General features: G+C 63.2%; 2 protein-coding genes across 2 annotated transcripts in view; one reads left to right on the plus strand and one right to left on the minus strand.

Moving 5' to 3' along the window:
• Positions 1-4,181, plus strand: part of SREBF1 (sterol regulatory element binding transcription factor 1) — a 13,726-nt gene extending 9,545 nt beyond the window's left edge. The window contains exons 2-12 of the mRNA XM_027900296.1: positions 1-107; positions 197-458; positions 566-732; positions 815-983; positions 1,064-1,172; positions 1,248-1,357; positions 1,450-1,582; positions 1,740-1,902; positions 2,150-2,335; positions 2,414-2,525; positions 3,148-4,181. Coding sequence (XP_027756097.1) covers positions 1-107; positions 197-458; positions 566-732; positions 815-983; positions 1,064-1,172; positions 1,248-1,357; positions 1,450-1,582; positions 1,740-1,902; positions 2,150-2,335; positions 2,414-2,525; positions 3,148-3,371 — 1,742 coding nt within the window. The 3' untranslated portion in view covers positions 3,372-4,181. The remainder of the gene's footprint in view (positions 108-196; positions 459-565; positions 733-814; positions 984-1,063; positions 1,173-1,247; positions 1,358-1,449; positions 1,583-1,739; positions 1,903-2,149; positions 2,336-2,413; positions 2,526-3,147) is intronic.
• Positions 4,182-4,496: 315 nt separating this feature from the next.
• RAI1 (retinoic acid induced 1) lies at positions 4,497-13,947 on the minus strand. The gene is made up of 4 exons (XM_027900293.1): positions 8,338-13,947; positions 7,061-7,154; positions 6,715-6,764; positions 4,497-6,307 (listed from the first exon to the last, which is right to left on the minus strand). The coding sequence occupies exons 1-4, from the start codon at positions 13,927-13,929 to the stop codon at positions 6,293-6,295; spliced, it is 5,751 nt and encodes a 1,916-aa protein (XP_027756094.1). The 5' UTR covers positions 13,930-13,947; the 3' UTR covers positions 4,497-6,292.
• Between the last annotated feature and the right edge of the window lie 3,591 nt (positions 13,948-17,538).

Consider the following 17,538-nt stretch of genomic DNA (forward strand, 5'->3'; position numbering starts at 1 on the left):
CGGTGGTGCGGCTCTTCGTCTGCGGGGAGCCTGTCACCCGCCCTCACTCCGAGCCCTCCATCCTCTTCTGGCGGCACCGCCGGCAGGCCGACCTGGACCTCGACCGTGTGAGTCCCACCCCGCGTGATGTCCCCTGTCCCACCCGCCCTGTCCCCTCGGCCCTGCCCGTGCTGACGCTCTGTCTCTGGGGCCACAGGGGGATTTCGCGCAGGGGGCCCAGCACCTGCGGACGGCGCTCGGGGCGCTGGGGCGGCCGCTGCCGGCGTCCCACGGGGACCTGGCCTGCAGCCTGCTCTGGACCCTCCTGCGCCACCTGCTCCAGCGCCTCTGGGTGGGCCGCTGGCTGGCTGCCCGTGCTGGGGGGCTGCGCCCGGACCCCCCACCCCCTGCCCACGTCCGCCAGAGCGCCCGCGATGCCGCCATGGCTTACCACCGCCTGCACCAGCTGCACCTTGCCGGTACGGCCCCGCGCCACGGGGCGGGCGGAGGGATGGGACCCCTGCACCCCACATCTCCCCTGAGCCCCCCAGCCCCGTCCCTGAACCTCCTGTCCCCGTTTCCACAGGGAAGCAGGCTGGGGGGCACCTGCTGGCCATCAACCTGGCGCTGAGCGCCGTCAACCTGGCCGAGTGTGCCGGCGATGCCATCTCCGTGGCAGCGCTGGCTGAGATCTACGTGGCAGCCGCCCTGCGGATCAAGGCCAGCCTGCACCGCTGCTTCCACTTCCTGGCGGTGAGTTCGGGGCAGTGGGGGTCCCCTGTGTCCCCTGGGACTGGGGTCTCAAGTTCCCCCTGACCTCCTGCTCTCCTCGCAGCGCCCCTTCCTCTGCAGTGCCCGGCGCGTGGCCCTGTCCCACGGTGGGGCCGTGCCCCCTGCCATGCAGTGGCTCTGCCACCCCTTGGGCCACCGCTTCTTCGTTGATGGGGACTGGGCAGTCAAGGGTGTCCCCAGGGAGACCATTTACAGCTCTGCTGGCAACCCAGGTGACCCCAAACTCCCAAAGCCTCACACTCCCCATTTTGGGGTGTTGACACACCCACTGACCCCTCTCTCTGTGCCGCAGTGGACCCGCTGGCGCAGGTGACCCAGCTCTTCCGTGAACACCTCCTGGAGAAGGCACTGTGCTGTGTGGCCATCCCCGAGCCCGGTCGCCCCACTGCCCAGGGAGAGGGGTGAGTGCCAGGGCTGGGCACCCTGCACCCCCAGCCTGGCACAGGGCCAGCCCCCTCACAGCCCCTCTCCCACAGGCGGTTCTCTGATGCCCTCGAGTACCTCCAGCTGCTCAATGGCTGCTCGGATGTCAGTGGCACACCTGGCCCCACGCCTTCCATCACCTCCGGCTTGGCGGCTGTCACAGGTGAGGCTGGTGTGTCCCCCACTGGGGAGGTTTCATGTGGGGGGGCCATGGGAGTGGGGACACCCCGCTCCCGTGTCCTTCCCGCCCTGCAGGCACCGACCCCGTGTCCAAGTGGTGGGCGTCCTTCATTGGCATCGTTATCCACTGGCTGCAGGGAGATGAGGAGGGGGCTGAGCGCCTCTACCCGCTGGTGGAGACCATGCCCCGGGCACTGCAGAGTTCTGAGTGAGTGCTGGCATCATCGGGGGTGGCCGTGCCTCCTATCCCCTTTGGGTTGGCGCAGCCCCTCTGAACGCACTTGGAGCACTCGGTGTGTGTTGGAGAGGGGCACAGCCACGCCTGGCAAGGGGTCTGCAATGACCACGTCCCCTCCACCTCACAGGAAGCCCCTTCCCCGCGCTGCCCTGCACTCCTTCCGAGCCGTCCGCGCCTTGCTGAGCAAGCAGGACGGGAGCCAGGCCACCCTGGGCCACTGTGAGAAGGCCAGCAGCTGCCTGCGGGAGAGCCTGGAGCTGGGCAGCCCCCCCAAGGCCACCATCGACAAGGTGAGCTGGGGTGGGGGGGGGGCACAAGGTGGCCGCGAGCCCCCAGCCCTGGCGGGAGGTGCCCCCGACCCTCGCGGGGGTGCATTGTAGTTGCATTGCATGTGTCAGACTGGGAGTGCAATGCCCCTGCCATGCAGCCCGGCGGGGGTCCCGCGCAGCAGCGCCTGCCCGCAGGGACCTCCTCGGCACCACCCCCCCCAGCCCTCTGTCCGTCCCTCTGCTCACCCAGCTCCTCTCGTCCCTCCAGGCGGTCCAGCTCCTGCTGTGTGACCTGCTCCTGGTCACCCGCACCAACCTGTGGCAGCAGCAGATGGGGGCCAGCCAGCAGCGCAGCTGCCTCTACCAGGCGTCTGCCCTGGAGCTCCGGGGCTTCCAGCAGGATCTCAGCAGCCTGAGGCGCCTGGCGCAGACCCTCCGCCCCGCCATGCGCCGGGTGAGCCCCCCAGCCTGTCACCTGGTGGGTCCTCTCGTGCCCTGCATGAGCCATGCTCACTGTCCCCCCTCCATCCAGGTGTTCCTGCATGAAGCCACTGCCAGGCTGATGGCCCGGGCCAGCCCCACGCGCACCCACCAGCTGCTGGACCGCAGCCTGCGCAGGAGAGGGGTGCAGGGCAGCAAAACAGGTGGGCACGGGGTGGGAGAAGGGGTGGGACACCCCACTCCTCACCCTCAGCACCCCAGAAGCCTTGGGTGGTGGGATGTGGGGAGAGACACAGGGTGGGATATCCCACTCTGCACCCAGCCATCGTGGGCGGTGGGGTACGGGATGGGACACCCCACTTCGCACCTGCAGCACCCCAGCACCTCTTTTGGTGGGATACAGAGTGGGATGCCTCATTCCCTACGTGCAGCACCCCAACACGTTGGGTGGTGAGACACGCAGTGGGACACGGGATGAGACACCTCGCTCCACATTCAGAGCACCCCAGAACCTTGGGTGGTGGGACACCCCACTGCCCACCTGCAGCACTCTCCAGCAGTCTTAGGTGGTGGGACGTGGGGTGGGACACAGGGTTGGACACCCCTTCCCCACCCGCAGCACCCTTGCACCATGGATGATGGGACATGGGGTGGGACACCCCACTGGCAGCACCCCAGTGGGACACATGGACTCCCAGCCCATCCTTTGGTTGTGTCACCTGCTCCAGAGTAGGCAAATAACCCCGTCCCTATGCCAGAGCCCCCAAGGACGACTCAGTGGCTTCCACCCCCCTTGGTGCTGACCCCTGCTCTGTCCCCACACAGCCGGGGAGCCGGAGAGCCACCCCACGCCCCGGGAACACGCCGAGGCGCTGCTGCTGGCCTGCTGCTACCTCCCACCCAGCTTCCTGGCGGGCCCGGGGCAGCGCGTGGGAATGCTGGCCGAGGCCGCCCGCACGCTGGAGAAGCTGGGAGACCGCCGGACGCTGCACGACTGCCAGCAGATGATCATCAAGCTGGGCAGCGGCACCACCGTCACGTCGGGATAGGTGGGGAGGGGCTGCCAGCCCCCCGCCACCCCTCCGGGTGCGGGATGTGGGGTGACAGGGGGCACGTGCCTCAGTTTCCCCGCAGGACACGGTGTTGGGGAGCGGTGTTTGAGATGAAAGGGTGGCTGGGGAGGGGCAGGGTAGTACCTGATGTGGGTGCGGGGGTTTCCCAGCGTGGGGCAGCCACACGTGGGGTACCCCGGGTGGGCTCTCCACCCCACGGCCGTGTCCGTGTCCCCAGCCCGCGTGGGGGATGAGGTGTGGAGACCTCTAGTGACACTGTCACAGTATTGCAGGGCACGGGACGCTCGGCAGCTGCCCCCGGTGTCACCTGTACCCCCCAGTGCCACCCGTGCCCCCTGTGCCCCCTGTACCTCCCAATGCGCAGGATGGGACCCCTGCCCGGCCCACCGTGGATCCCACTGCTGCAACACCCCTTGTTTTTGGGGCTTTGCCCCCACTATGAGGGGTAGGTTTGGCTTCATGGCAGCAGCAAAGCGACCTCTCCCCAGCCATGCCCATGGTAGGCAAGAGGGGACCCCCACCGCCCACCCTATCCCCCACCCCCAGCACTGACCAGTCGCCCCATTAGGAGCTGCCACCACCCCTGAGCATGGACAGGCTTTTGGAGAAGGGATGGCAGGGTGGCACGGGGCTCCTGGGGGGCCGGTGGGTGCCCCCGTGCCCTTGCTTCATCCCTCTTGTATATAGACCCCACCCCTTGGCTCCCCCTGCTCCCTTTTTCCCTTTTTAAACGGTATTTTCATAGTTGGAGAGTTTTGTACAGACAATTAAAGCTGATTATTTATACCGGTGTGTGCTGGATTTGGGGGGGGTGATGACACTAAGATTAGGGGGCAAGGGACCCCCTACAACTGGGGTTGCCTTGCTCCTACAGGGCCGATGGGATGGGGAGGAGAAACGTGGCAGGGACGGGGACATCGGGTGCGAAGAGACCCCAAACACCCCCTCCTTACCCCAGGATGTGCCGAGGGGCGCTGCCCCCTCCACCTCCATATCCCACCCCCACCAGTGAGACCCTCAGGGATGAAGGACCAGCCAGGGGCTGGCATAGCCCGAGGGGGACCCCAAAAGATAAAGAGAGGCCACGAGCAGGGCGCCACGTACTTCCAAAACAATCGTTGTATCTTTATTGACGCTCTGAATGCAATGACCTGTTTTTTACTCTTAAGGAAAATAAACATCTTTTAGAAACAGCTTGTTACACACAATCTTCAGTGTGAAGCAATATACTAATAAGAACACTAGTCTTAACATTTACAGTCTTCATATATATTATATATATGTATATGTATACATATATATACACTATATAATGAGGCAATATATAATACACACGGTTTACCATTTTACAGTCATATGTACAAGATGTCACTAAAAATAGCCAGATTTCAGGCAACACTGCCAAGGACACCGGGATATTTTTATTTTTTTTTTATCTTTAAATTAATTATTTTTATTATTATTTCTCCCTTTTTTTTTTTATTTTTCTCGCCTCCTTTTTTGTGTTTTTCGCTCCCGTGTCCGAGGCAGCTGCTGAAACGACAGACATTGTGTGGCCAGCAAACCCTGGGGTGAGAGATGGGTGGGATGGAGGGAACACGAGAGGTGGTGGGGACACCAGGGCGCTGGCTCTGCGGGGGACACAGATGGGGCCAGCATTGTGCTCCCCTTCATAGGATGCTCTGGAGTCAGGGGGTGGCTGGTGGCTGTTTTTAAGATGGGATTTGGGGTTGGTTTGCCCTGGGTTGGTTATTTGCCGCCTGTGTCGGTGTGCAGGTGACACAAGGCTGGGGTGGGCAGCCTGGGGACATGAGCAGGGGGTCACCCCAGTACTGGGCAGCCCCCCAGATCCACCCAGGCAGCCAGGAAGGGAAGCAAAAGCCGAGGGAGCCGAGCAAACCCAGGGCAGAGCGGGATGAGCCAGGGCCATGAGGAGGGATGAGGCAAATGCCTCCTCCTCCTCCTCTGGTTCAGAACCCAGAGCCATGGGATTTGCACCCAGATCCTGGGGCTTGCACCCAGAGCCACGGGGTTTGTACCCAAAGTCAGGGTTCGTTCAGCACAAGCACAGGGAGCAAAGCCCCACGCACGAGGAGCCGCAGAGGGGGTGCTGGCGAGGCCCAGCAGAGGCAGGAGGGTGGGCTTTGGGGGTCCTCACAAGCAGGACCAGGTGTCCCCAGCCCAGCAGTGCCAGCGCCCCATGGAGTGTGAGGGTGGTGGGTGCAATGCGTCAGGGTTTGGGGTTCAGGAGCGGGGCTGAGCCAGCCCAGTGGGTTCCCCACCGGCCCAGCCAAGCACCCCTCGCCCCCCTGGCACCCTGGGTGTGGGTGGGGGCAGACAGGAGATGGAAGAACGAAACGGAAAAAGCAGAGTGGTGTTTCAAACAGCAGGCCGTTGCTTGTCTTTTTTTTTTTTTTTTTTTCCTCGTTTTTCTCTTTTTTCTACTTTTTTTTTGGTCTTTTTTTTTTTGTCTTTTTTTTTTTAATCCTTTTTTCCGCTGAACTATATACAAACACCGTGAGGTTTGCTGAAGGCAACATCTCAGATCAGATCAGTGTGATATGGAGAGCCGGGGACCCACGGGGGGGTCCGGCGGCCCCACAGTAAGACAACATCGCCGGGACCCCCCCTTGTACAAGGACCACCCCCCGCCCCCCTGTGCAGCCATCGCGGGTGGGGGATCCCGATCCGTCCTCCGGGTATCCAGGCCGGGTTTTACCGGGGCCCGGCGTGGGGGAAAACCCGGCACTGGCTCCGCCCGCCCGGAGCGGGCTCGGGGGGTCCCGGGGCGCTCACGGGTAGCGGGGGGGTCCCCGGTACGGCCCGGCCCCGCTCTGCTCCGGCCGCTGCCTCCTCCGCCGGTCCCTCGCTGGCGGCGGGGCGGGTGCCCGCGGGCGCTACACCGGCTGCCTCTGCGGGGAGAAGGGAGGGTATCAGCCCGGGGGTCCCGATGGAGGCGGGGGGGATAGCCCTGGGTTGTCCCCATCAGCACCCCCCGCCAATAACCGGGCACCCATCCAGGACGCGGTGCTTAGAGCAGGGATTCAACCATCATCCAACAACCTCATCGGTGCTCAGAGAAGGGGGATGAGACACCCCCCACACACACACCCCAGAGCCCGGCTGGGGGTCCCAGACCCAGCACCCACTCACTGGTCACCTCCTCGGTATCCCCAGGGATGTGATGCCCCCAACAATGCCCATGCAGGGCTGAGAGCCCAGGATGGGTGTTCCCAGGAATTTGGGGTTGGAAGGCAGCTCCTGCTGCCCCAGGGAGCTGTGGAGCTTTAGGGGGTGCACAGGGGAGCTCTGGGCTTACCTTATGTTTGGGACATCTCAGAGAGAAGCTTTCCTCGGTTAATAAGCAACCTGAGAGGAGAGAAGGACATGTCAGGGGAGACCTCACACTGTAAAACTGTCCCTGGGCAGGGAGGACACACTGGCCCCCTGGTCCACGGCCACCCACCACCTCCTACACCAGCTGCAGCATTTGTATGAAGGGCTCAGCTGAGGCCAGATAAAGACATGCCAGTGCTGCCGGTGCAGTGGGCATCACCATCCCAGCAGGTGGGGAACTACAGGCTCACCCTGACCTTGGGGCAATGGGACCCACGTCCAGAGGGTGCCCAGGGACCCCACACCCCTGTCCCCACAGCGGGGCTCACCTGTGTCGACGGCACACGCGTAGTGGTAGGTGTGGGGACACCCCTTCTGGCAGCAGCCCACAGTGGCTCCCACTTGCTGGCAGCTCGAGCACTTCTGTGAATGCACCCAGGAATTCGGAGCAGGGAAGAAGAGATGTGGAGAGACAGAGAAACCCCATCAGAGCCCAGCACAGGAGTGAAGAACCCCAACAGCCCCAGCAGCGAGGGCAAGGTGGGTGTCCCCACTCCTCTCCAGGCCCTCATTGCCTATCCCAGGGAATATCCCTCCTTCTGTGCCAGCACACCATGGACCACACTGTACCTCGGCCATCTGCAGCCATGCACAAGGTTCCTACCTGCAGTACCCCTCCCATGGATGGCAGAGCCTGCAGCCACGCTCCATGGGGCAGGAGGTGCGGAGGGGAAGGGACATGACCTGGGCTGTGCCATGGCTTGGTGGAAGAGGTGGTAGAGGACCACGGTGGTCCCCTTCTCCTGCCCTGTGCCCAACGGGTGCCGCAGGGATGGGAGCCCCTGGCCCTGTGGTGAGGGCAGCAGCCTCCAGACAGCCATGACATGAGCACTCAGGCTTAGGAATACAGGACTTGCTGGAGACTCTGCCAGGAGACTGTCCCCTCCCTTTCCCCAGCACAAAAACCCCATGTCACAGAATCCCAGAATGGTCTGGAAGGGACCTTAATGCTCATCTAGTTCCAACTCCCTGACATAGGCAGGAACACCTTCCACTAGATCAGGTTGCTCCAAGCCTTGTCCAGCCTGGTTTTTAACACTTACACGGATGGAGCACCCAGAGCTTCTCATCCCCCTTTGGTGGTCCCCATCAGTGACCTCCCTATTTTGCTCGCTCCATGTGCCCATGCTCCAATTGGTCTGGGAGAGGGGCAGGGCAGGGTTGTCCCATCTTTCCAGCCCCCCTTCCCCTGCTGCCCATCACCACAGCACCAGGCCATGCTGAATCTACTTTCATCTCCCATTCCTGCTGCATCTTTCCCACTCTGAGCCACCCCATGTGATGCGTGGCTGGACCAGAAGAAGTAACAGTCCTGTGGGGCCCAAAACATAACCCCATAAATACATTTCTGCACCTAAAAGGAGTGTTTTAGGTTCTGTCAGAGATGCAGCAGCACAAATCTCACAGGGACCCAGCGGGGCTGATGGCACTGAGCACCTGCCCCGCTTTCCCAGGGCAGCCCCAGGAATAACATTGGCTGAAGGAGGCCAGCGAGCGGGAGATGCTGCCTCGGGATGTGGCGCCGGGCGTGCGGCCGAGCTCTTACCAGGTCGGCAGCCGCCTTGACAGCCTCCTGCAGCCCGTAGAGCTTCCCCGCCACCAGGAAAACCCCAGCGGTCCATACGGCACAGGCCTCGTGCAGCCAGTGCTCCTGCGTGTCGCCCGCCGGCTCCTGCGGCGGGGACTCGGCCTTGTGACATTCGTGCCGCCGGGGCTTTTCGGCCGCCTCCTCGCCCTCTGTCCTCTCGTCACAGCAGTAGCAGCTCTGCAGCCTACGGAACATGCCCCGCGGGCTGGAGCGCAGCGCGCTCTGCTTGGCCGCCTCGGCTGCACCCTCCGGCCGCGCCGCCTTCCCGCAGCCGCCCTCCATCCCGCGGGGCACCCGCTCGGCCACGGCGGGTGCGGTGCTGTCCTCGCCCGGCCCCTCCACCCGCGCCTTCTCCTTCAGCCGCGACTTCTTCTTGGGCAGGCAGTCCTCGGGGTAGTAGGGCCCGCAAAGGTCCCCCAGGTCCTTGTAGTTGGCGGGGTTGCGGCAGAGGCAGCAGACCAGGCACGCGGCGCTCAGCGCCTTCGACACCACCGGCCCCATGTGCATGGTGGAGGAGGCGGGCAGGGCTGCCCGCGGGCGCGGCGCCGGCCCCGCCGGTCCCCGCTGCAGCCGCGCCTCGTCGCCGGGCGAGTTGATGATGGTGCAGGTGGTGGTGAACTCCCCGCGCCGCTCCACGTGGACGTAGGGAGCGAAGGGGGGGGCCCGGCTGTCTGCCCGCAGCCTCTTGCAGGAGATGTACTTCAGCCGGATCTCAGGCTCGGCGGGATGCACCAGCGGGGCCTGCTGGGACTGCCGCCGCCGCTTCCCGCGGCTCTTGCACCGCGCCGGCACCGCCTTGGCCTTGCCGTGGCCCAGACGCTTCCGCTGGCGCTTGGAGTAGCCATTGTAGTTGGAGTGGTTGGCCCGCGGCTTTGGGCCCCGCGCTGGCCCAGCAGCAGAGCGTCCCTCAGGGGGGCCATCGCTGGCCCCCGCCTCCTTCTCCTCAGTCTTTGGTTTCTTCTCCCGTGGTGCCTCCTCCCCACCCCCCGGGTTGGCCACGCGCTCCCGGGGCAGCAGCGGCGGCGCAGGGCCCAACGGTGCCTTGGCCATGCCCAGCGCTGCTGCTTTGCCCTTGCGGTTCCTCTTCTTGGGCAGGAGCCCGAGGTTCTTGGCCCCCATGGTGGGGCTGGACTGGGCCCCTGATGTCGGCCCACAGGCATCGCCCTGGCAGCTGTCAGGAGAGAGCTTCTTCCCGCCGCCTGGCTTCCCCTTCGGTGCTCGGCCGTTGGGGTTCCGGCAGAGTGGCTCAGCCACCGGCATGGTGGGCACCTTCTGTGCTGCCACCGGCTTGGGCAGCCTCATGTCACCCACCACTGCAGCCACCCCACTGTGCTTCACCACCCGTTCCCGCTCCACCCCAGTCGGGCTCAGGGAGGAGCCGTAGGCAGTCACAGCGGCCACCGCAGCCGTGGCTGCCGGTTTGCAGGAGAACTTCTTCAGGTTGGGCGAGGTGATCTTCTGGACGATGGCCTCCAGCTTGAGGCCGCGGCCCTTGCGGGGAGGCAGCACTTTGGTCTTGGTGGCCTCCTGGAAGGCTGCCCGGGAGGTGATCTTGATGCAGACATCAGGGGCCTCCTTTGGCAGGGTGGGCTTCAGGACAGCTTCACCAGAGCTCTTCGGAGGCAGCTTGGCTTTCACCTTCTTGGCCACTGGCATCTTTTTGAAAAGGCTGGGGGGGCCCTCTGGCTTCTCCTCCTTCACGCCACCACTGTTGCTCCGCAGGACAAGGTTCCTCTTCTTGGTGGGGATGGGGGAGATGAAGGTGGACTTCCTCTTCAGCGAGTGCAGGGGCCGCTCTGACATCTTTCCCCCCACGCCTGGCCCTGCTTTGGGCAGCTTCATCCGGGCACCCACCTTGCTCTCCTTGTGGGGGCTGCCTGGCGCCGCCAGCTTGAAGGCTGGTGGGAGGTGGTTGTTGGATATGAGCTTTTTGGGTGCCTTGCAGTTCTTCAGCCGGACGTCGGCCGCCCGCTTGCCCCGCTGCCGCTTGGTGTAGAAAACCTCCTGTGTCTTCGTCCGGGAGCGCAGGATCATCGACCGCTGGTCCCTCTCCCCCGCCTCCACCGCATCCCCCTCCAGCGGCGTCGGCCCTGCCACCTCCTCCGCCGCCACCAAGCCGGGCATCAGGAGGGTGGCATCGCTGGTGTTTTGGACCACCCTGGGGGCCGGCCGACTGCTGCGTTTCCTGGCTTTGAAAGCCACCCGCTGCTTCACGCCGCAGCCGGGTTTCTTCCCCAGCTTCTCCTGGTGCGTGGGGGCCTTCAGCCCCTCCAGGGGGGCCGGCGCGCGGGGCTCGGCGAGGGCGGTGAAGGAGCGGGTGCACATGCGCGCCGGGAGGCCCTCGGCTGGAAACCGCGGCGTTTGGCTCTGGGCGCTCTTGCTCGGTACCTCCGTCTGTCCATCTGGCCCCAGGCAGGCACCGGCCACACCGCCGGCCGCTGGCAGCTCATCAAACGGGGTCAGCACGGCGCTGCCGGGGTTGTCCCCCTCCGGCAGCCGGCAGTGCACCCTCTTGTTGCGGAGGCTCTTGCCCCGTGAGACAGGCTCCATCTTCCCCAGCACGTTTTCAGGGGGGGTGAGTTGCTGCTTGATCGTGACTGATGAGGCAGATTCGGCATCGGCAGCCTCCAGATGGGATGTTTCCCCTCCGCCGCTCTCCTCCTCGGACTGGATGTGGGGAAGGGAGGACTTGAACCAGCTCTTCACCTTGGTCTCCGTGCCCACGGCAGGGCCCAGCAGGATGACAGACTGGCCGGAGAGGCGCGGGGTGGGAGCTGAGCCCTCCTTCTCCACCGCGCTGACGGTCTCCTCGGCGGACACGGGCACCTCGCTGGAGGACAGCACGGCTGGCATCTCCGGAGGTTTGGGTGGCGAGGCATCGTATGTCACCGACTTCTGCTCCGAGCCGGCCAGCTCACAGAGCGAGGAGTACTCTTCTGCCTCCAGGTCTGACTCCTTCAGATCCGGCGAGGAGATGATGGGAATCTCGCTGAAGTCCCCGGCTGAGCAGCAGTGCCGGGTGTCCTGCAGCCACCTCTCGCTGTCTGCCTTTGTTGCTTCATCGTAGGTCAGCGTCTCCTCCTCTTCCCCCATCACCTGCTCCCCGAAGTCCTGGGCCGGCTCGCTCTTGGCTGGCTGCTCTCCGTCGCACAGATCCAAGCCGCAGGCGTTTTTTTTCTCCTTGCAGGAGCTCACCAGTTTGCTGGGGAACAAGCCCTTGGGGAGGTCAGTGGCCTGGAGCTCCTTCCAGCGCAGGCATGCCTCGCCCAGGCTCTCCTCCGGCCACTCGAAGTTCTCCATGGCATTCTCAGACCCCACCGAGTTGGCGGTGGTGTTCGAGTAGCAGCTGTAGTCAGTGGCTCCTGCGCTCGATGTCGCTGCTGGGATGCTGGGCTTGGAGTTGAAGGCCAGTGGGGCAGTGTCCTTCAGCACATCCTTGGTTTCAGTGGCCGTGAACTCCACCTGGGGACCCTCATATACCTCCTCACCAAAGTCCTTCCCTGCACTGGCCCCTGAAGCTTTGTCCATCTTGAGGGGCTCAGTGAGTGTGCTGGAGTCACCCTGACTGGGCCAGGTGCCCTTCACCATGGAGTCCAGGCTGGGCCGGTGGTTCTCCAGCTGGAAGGGGGATTTGCTGGCCTCCTTGCTCAGCATGGGCAAGTTGGCCCAGGCTTTGTCCGCCTTCTCGTTGATGGCGTCTTGCAGGACGATGATCTCGGAAGCCAGCTCCTCCTGGGACAGGGCGCTGAGGAGCAGCCGGGGACAGTCCCGTTCGTTGGTCACATACTTGGTGAAGGTCTCCAGGGGCAGGGTGGCGTGGATGCTCTGGAAGGAGTCGTCCGATTTGGTGGACATGTCGTCTGGGGAGGTCACGGAGCAGGTGGACACCGACTCGGGCTTCGCCTTGGAATTGCTGTTGACTCGGGCAGGGCTGCGGTTCTGGTTGCAGTACAGGAAACTCCTCTCCAGCTGATCCTCCGACCCACTGAGATAGTCAGTGTCCTGTGTCTCGGCATGGACTGACTGGGGCGTGCTCAGAGGGTCAGACAGGGGAGTCCCCACCTGCTCTGCCGAGTAGGTGCTGCTCTCGGGGCTGCAGTGCTGCCCCTTGAGCTGCTCAGGGGTCCTCGCCGGGGTCTTGATGCCCTTTTTCTGGGGCACGGCCGCTTTGGAGAGCAGCAGCTGCTGGACAGTGTTGGAGATGTTCTCCACCTGGGAGGTGAGTGCTGTCAGGCTCTGCAGGCTCAGGTCTGACAGCAAGTTTTCCGGCAGCTTCTCCTTCTGCAAGTTTTTACAGTTCCCAGATTGAGCGTCAGGGCTCGTCCCATCGGTGGGAGAAGGGTTCAGCAGCGGCATGAAATGGCTGTGGTCGGCAATGCCGGCTGGGAAAGCGCCGGTGCTCAGCGGCTGCTGGCTGTATTGGAAGTTCTCCAGGTTGGGCATCAGCGGGGAGGGGGTGGAGCTGTAGGATGGGGACCTGCCGACGGAGCGAGCTGGCGAGTGGCTGGCGCTGGGGCTGAAGGTCTGGTAGTACTGTTCGGGCGTCCGGACGGGCGTCGCGTCGCTCTGGCAGTAGGTCTGGCCCGGCTGGTTGTAATGTTGGTACTTGGCCAGGTTTTGGTAGTGGAGGGACTCCGAGGTGTGATGCCGCCCCTGCAAGGGCTGTGGCGGCTGCGGGGGCTGCGGTGGCTGAGGGGGCTGTGGCGGCGGTGGCTGCGGGGGCTGCGGTGGCGGCTGTGGGGGCTGCTCGTAGCCGATGCGGTTGGGCTGGTAGCCGTGCAGGTTGGGCACGCGGGGGCCGGGAGCCAGGCTGGCGGCGCTGCCCAGGGGCCGCTCCAGCGGTGGCTGCCCCGAGGGCGCCGTGCAGCTCTTGTAGGAGTGTGCCGGCTGGCTGCCCCCCGGCACCGAGGAGTAGGTGGAGGAGGCAGGGAAGGACTGAGAGTGCTGCCCGAAGTGAGGGCTCTGCGAGAAGGGCATGGGCGAGGAGACGTCGTTGGGCAGCTTCTGCCGCTGCAGCTTGGGGTAGGGGAGTGCGGGCGGCTGCTGCTGCTGCTGCTGCTGCTGCGGCTGCTGCTGCTGCTGGAAGTGAGTCCGGAAGGGCAGCGAGGCGGCCGCCGGCTCGTGGTACGGCCGCCCACCTGCCAACGCCGCCGTCTTCTTCATCAGGCTGTCCTCATACTTGGCTACACCACCCGGCAGCGCCTGTGGCTGGCCACCCCACGCCTGCAGGCTCTCGTCCCCGGAATACCGGGCCGGATAAGGGCTGTTCTCCTGCACGGTGTAATTGGAAAAGGCCGGCCTGCCCTGCAGCTGCTGCCCCGCTAATTGCTTGTTTCCCCGGTGGTATTTCTCCACGGCGCTGTTCTCGTAGCCCGCGTACGGCAGCTGCTGCTGACTGTAGTACTCCTTCGCCACCAGCCTCTGCCGCTCGCAGTTCGGCCCTGCCTGACTTTGATGCCTGTAATTCTCCAGGCGTGATGTATCTTGTGAAGTCGGCTGGTAGCTCTGCTGGTTGCCATGGAAACCACACCTTTCTCGAAAGGACTGCATGGCGCGGGCTCGTTATCTGCGAAGAGAGAGAGGCAAGAATTCAAATGAAGCATTGCCACCATGGCGGGCCGGGGACCGAGAGGGCTGTGTCACCTGTGCCACGGGGGCATCATCGCCCCAGCTCACCTTGCCTGCCGGGCACCACCCCGATGGGCATTGCCTCCCTTCCACCCTGGAATGCAGCACCTGGTGCTGCATCACCTCGCATCGCCCCGTGTTGTCTGGCATCACCCCACAGTGCATTGCATTGCCCTGCACTGCCTCACCTTGCCTTGCATCGCTCTCCATCACACCTCACACCTTGTGTTTCACCTCCCTGCATCGTGTTGCCTTGCATCACATCGCCCTGTTGCACTGCCCTGGTTCACCCCGTGTATTGCCTCACACTACCCTTGCATCGCATCACCTTCCATTCCCTCTCCCTGCTTCATGTTGCCTTGCCTTTCATCACCCTGAATTGAACTGCCCTGCATCCCCTTGCTTTGCATCATCCTGCATCGCATCACCTTCCATTTCATCTCCCTGCATCGTGTTGCCTTGCATTGCATCGCCGTGAATTGCACTGCCCTGCATCACCTCGCATCACCCTGCATCACATCGCCCTGCGCTTCATCTCCCTGCATCATGGTGCCCTGCATTGGATCGGCTTGCATTGCCCCGCACTGCATCCCACCCCACCATCCTGCATCCCATCCCCGTGGGCTCCATCGCCCTGGATCACAGCAGCTGGCTTTGTGTCACCTCGCATCGCTCTGCATCGCGCCGTGTCGCCCCACATCACATCGCTTGGTGCTTCATCCTCACCTTGCAGCGCCCTGCATCCCCTGCTATCCCATCTCCTTGCATCACCCCACACTGCAGCATGGTGCCCATGGGCACCTCCCCTGCCAGCAGCAGGCACAGCCACCCTTCTGCCCCCACTGCTGGGAGCTGCCCCATCCCTGCTGCCCAACCCTCCCTACCTCCCCCATGTGGTACAATGACCCCCCCATGCCACGTTGGGGTCCCCCAGCCTCATGCTCTGTGTTTCACACACCCACCACTCCTCACCTCTGCAAATCACTCCCCCCCCTCCTTGCACACCCTCTCCGGGGACTCCTGGATCCTGCAAGCCCCTCCGCACACCCTGCTTATCGCCATTCTTTTTAATTATTGGGCTAATTACTGGAAGCAGCAGCGCGGAGGGCCAGAACCGCAGGCTCTGCTGCAAAAAAAGTCATTTCAACTTGCTGGCTCTGCCCGTCTCTGCCGGCTGCTGCCTCCCACAGCCCCCCCTGCCCCAGCGATCCCCCTGCCCCGGCGCGATGCCATCTGGAAGCTGTCTGCTCCCGCCAGCAGCCGTCATTTCTGAGAGCCTCGCCACAGTCGTCATTAAAGCTCCCTGTTTCCTCACTCTGCTTGTGCTGGGTGCAGGAACACACCTGGGTCACTGGTTTAATCTCCTGAGGCAGCTGAGTGGCTTGTGAGGGCTAATGAAGGGCTCAGTGGTGGGGGGATGCATCCTGCCCATCCCCAGCACCAGTGGGTCCGGGGGGCTGGGGGGGACACGAGCCTGTTTTAGGCATGGGTTGAGATTTGGGAGCCCAGGTTAGGGCATCCCCGAGAGTCTACAGGTCCCTGGGAACATCCCTGGCGTTGCTCCCTTGGCACCGTGACACAGCAGTGACACCAGTGCTGTCCCCTCAGCCTCCATTAAGGCAATGAGTGTTATGAGGGGAGGGGGTGCTGGTGTTTTGTGTGCCAAGACCATCCCACGCTTCCCTGTGGTGCCAGGCAGCCTAGAGCTGGGACATGGATTCACGTGTGTCCCCACGTGTCCCACCACCACACCAAACACTGCATGGCTCCAGACAGTCCCTTTGCTGGCAGCTCTGCCACAGCTGCATAAACTGCACAGTTGGTTTGAGGGGTCCCAGCTCGGCCTTGTTTCCTCACAGCACCCGCTGGTAACACCTCAGCACCTTTTCAGGGTGTAGGTACACACACAGGGCTTTATTTAGTTCTATTTCCATAACCGCTGGCAGCTCAGGGATCACATGGTGCCCTCTGGCACCACTGGAACCACTAGTGGGTGCCACCCACACCAGCACAGAACTTGTCCCTCCCTCTTTTCCATCCCCTTTTGGGATGTTTTCCACGTCACTTCCCCTCATTGCAGTTGCATCTTGCAGGCTGTGTGAGGAACTGGATGCAGTTAAGGCCCAAATTCTGGGGGAAAGGTGGGTCACAAAATTCTGGGAAGGCCAGTGCGAAACCCCTATCATGGCATGGAGCAGTGCTGCCCTTTGCCAGCCCTGTGCCAGCCCTGTGCCAGGGAAATCAAAGCCAAGGTTGTGGGGCAGCCCTGGGTGGTGGTGTGAGTAACTAATGGGAGCAATTCCCACATTCTCTGTACGGGGGTGGGTTTGAAAAATGAAAATTGGCTTGAGAAGACCCCAGACTGGAGCTTTATGGGGAGCCTTTCCCCCCTTTCTCCTTTATTATTAATTATAGTGATTAATTAATTATTGTTTTTAATTAATTGTTGTTAATTTTCCAAACAGCTGAGACGAAGCTTGGATAAGCAAAAGCGTGTGGTGTGAGGGGACGGATCAGAGGTGGGAACGCACAGAGGGAATGTGCTTTCTAGTCGAAATCCCATGAGCCCAAAGGCTGTGGCCCCATCTCCCTGTGGACCACCCAGGCACCCGGCTCTGCCTGGGAGGGGACACGCTCATCACCGGCAGCGGAGCCAGAGGCCAGCTCTGCCCTCGGATCCACCGCGGCTTTGCCGGGGAAGGGCCGCGCCAGATGTTGCGCCTGATGTAGCCGTTTCCCAGCAAACCCCTTTAATGGCATCAAATCAAGCTGTCGACAGCAGCGGGGTTACGGCCCTTCCCGGGAGGGGGAGGCGACTGTGGCTGGTCCCGGGGGCCCTGAGCACTCACTGCCCCCGCCACGTCCCTGCTGGACGTGCTCCCCCCGGCGCTTCCAAAGAAGTTTCCAGCTGCTACCCCCACGGCAGGAATCTACACAAGGCTTTTTGCGGCACGGCTGCCACTGGACACCTGCCCTTGGCAAAGCCACGGTGCTACAGCCCAGGGTCACGGTGTGGGTGCCTGGGAAGGGTCCCCAGGGTATCCATCAGGGAGGAAAGGACTTGGGACCATCGTGGTGCCCAGCACCAGTGTGACCCTGTCCCTGCAACACAAGGAGCTGCGCTCACCGTTGGCTGTCCTCTCATTCCCCTGGGAGTGTGGACAGCCCAGCACAGCCCTGTGTCACCCACGGGGGACACAAAACCTCCCAGCGCCAGTGCAGGACCCAGGGCCTCGATGGTGCACAAGGTCATGCTGCAAGTGCAGGGGGCTGACACAGTGCATGGAGCCCACACGGTGCTGGGGGCTGACACGGCACAAGGGGCTGATGGAGGGAGCCCAGCGGGGGCACCGTGTGGCACTGCCAGCCCAGCACAGTCGCCTGCCTGCTCAGGGTGGCCCACAGCCTGCCTGCTGTTCCAGAGGATTTGTGCTGCCTGGCTGGCTTCGGTGTTATTTTCCTTTCCCAACCCCTCCTTCCTCCCCTGCCTTCTCCCCTTTCCTCCCCCTTACCCTTGCCTGGCAGGGACAT

The sequence above is a fragment of the Empidonax traillii genome, unplaced genomic scaffold (genome assembly GCF_003031625.1).
Source record: "Empidonax traillii isolate 1590-97213 ecotype Southwest subspecies unplaced genomic scaffold, ASM303162v1 scaffold717:size860381, whole genome shotgun sequence".
NCBI lineage: Eukaryota > Metazoa > Chordata > Aves > Passeriformes > Tyrannidae > Empidonax > Empidonax traillii.

Bases quoted from the DNA above. Each gene is read 5' to 3' on its own strand.
- RAI1 (XM_027900293.1), bottom strand. From the start codon at position 13,929: ATGCAGTCCTTTCGAGAAAGGTGTGGTTTCCATGGCAACCAGCAGAGC. The intron at 7,155-8,337 runs GTAAGAGCTCGG...GTGCATTCACAG, and splicing joins TCAAGGCGGCTGCCGACCTG to AAGTGCTCGAGCTGCCAGCA. The intron at 6,765-7,060 runs GTGAGCCCCGCT...CTCTCCTCTCAG, and splicing joins CGCGTGTGCCGTCGACACAG to GTTGCTTATTAACCGAGGAA.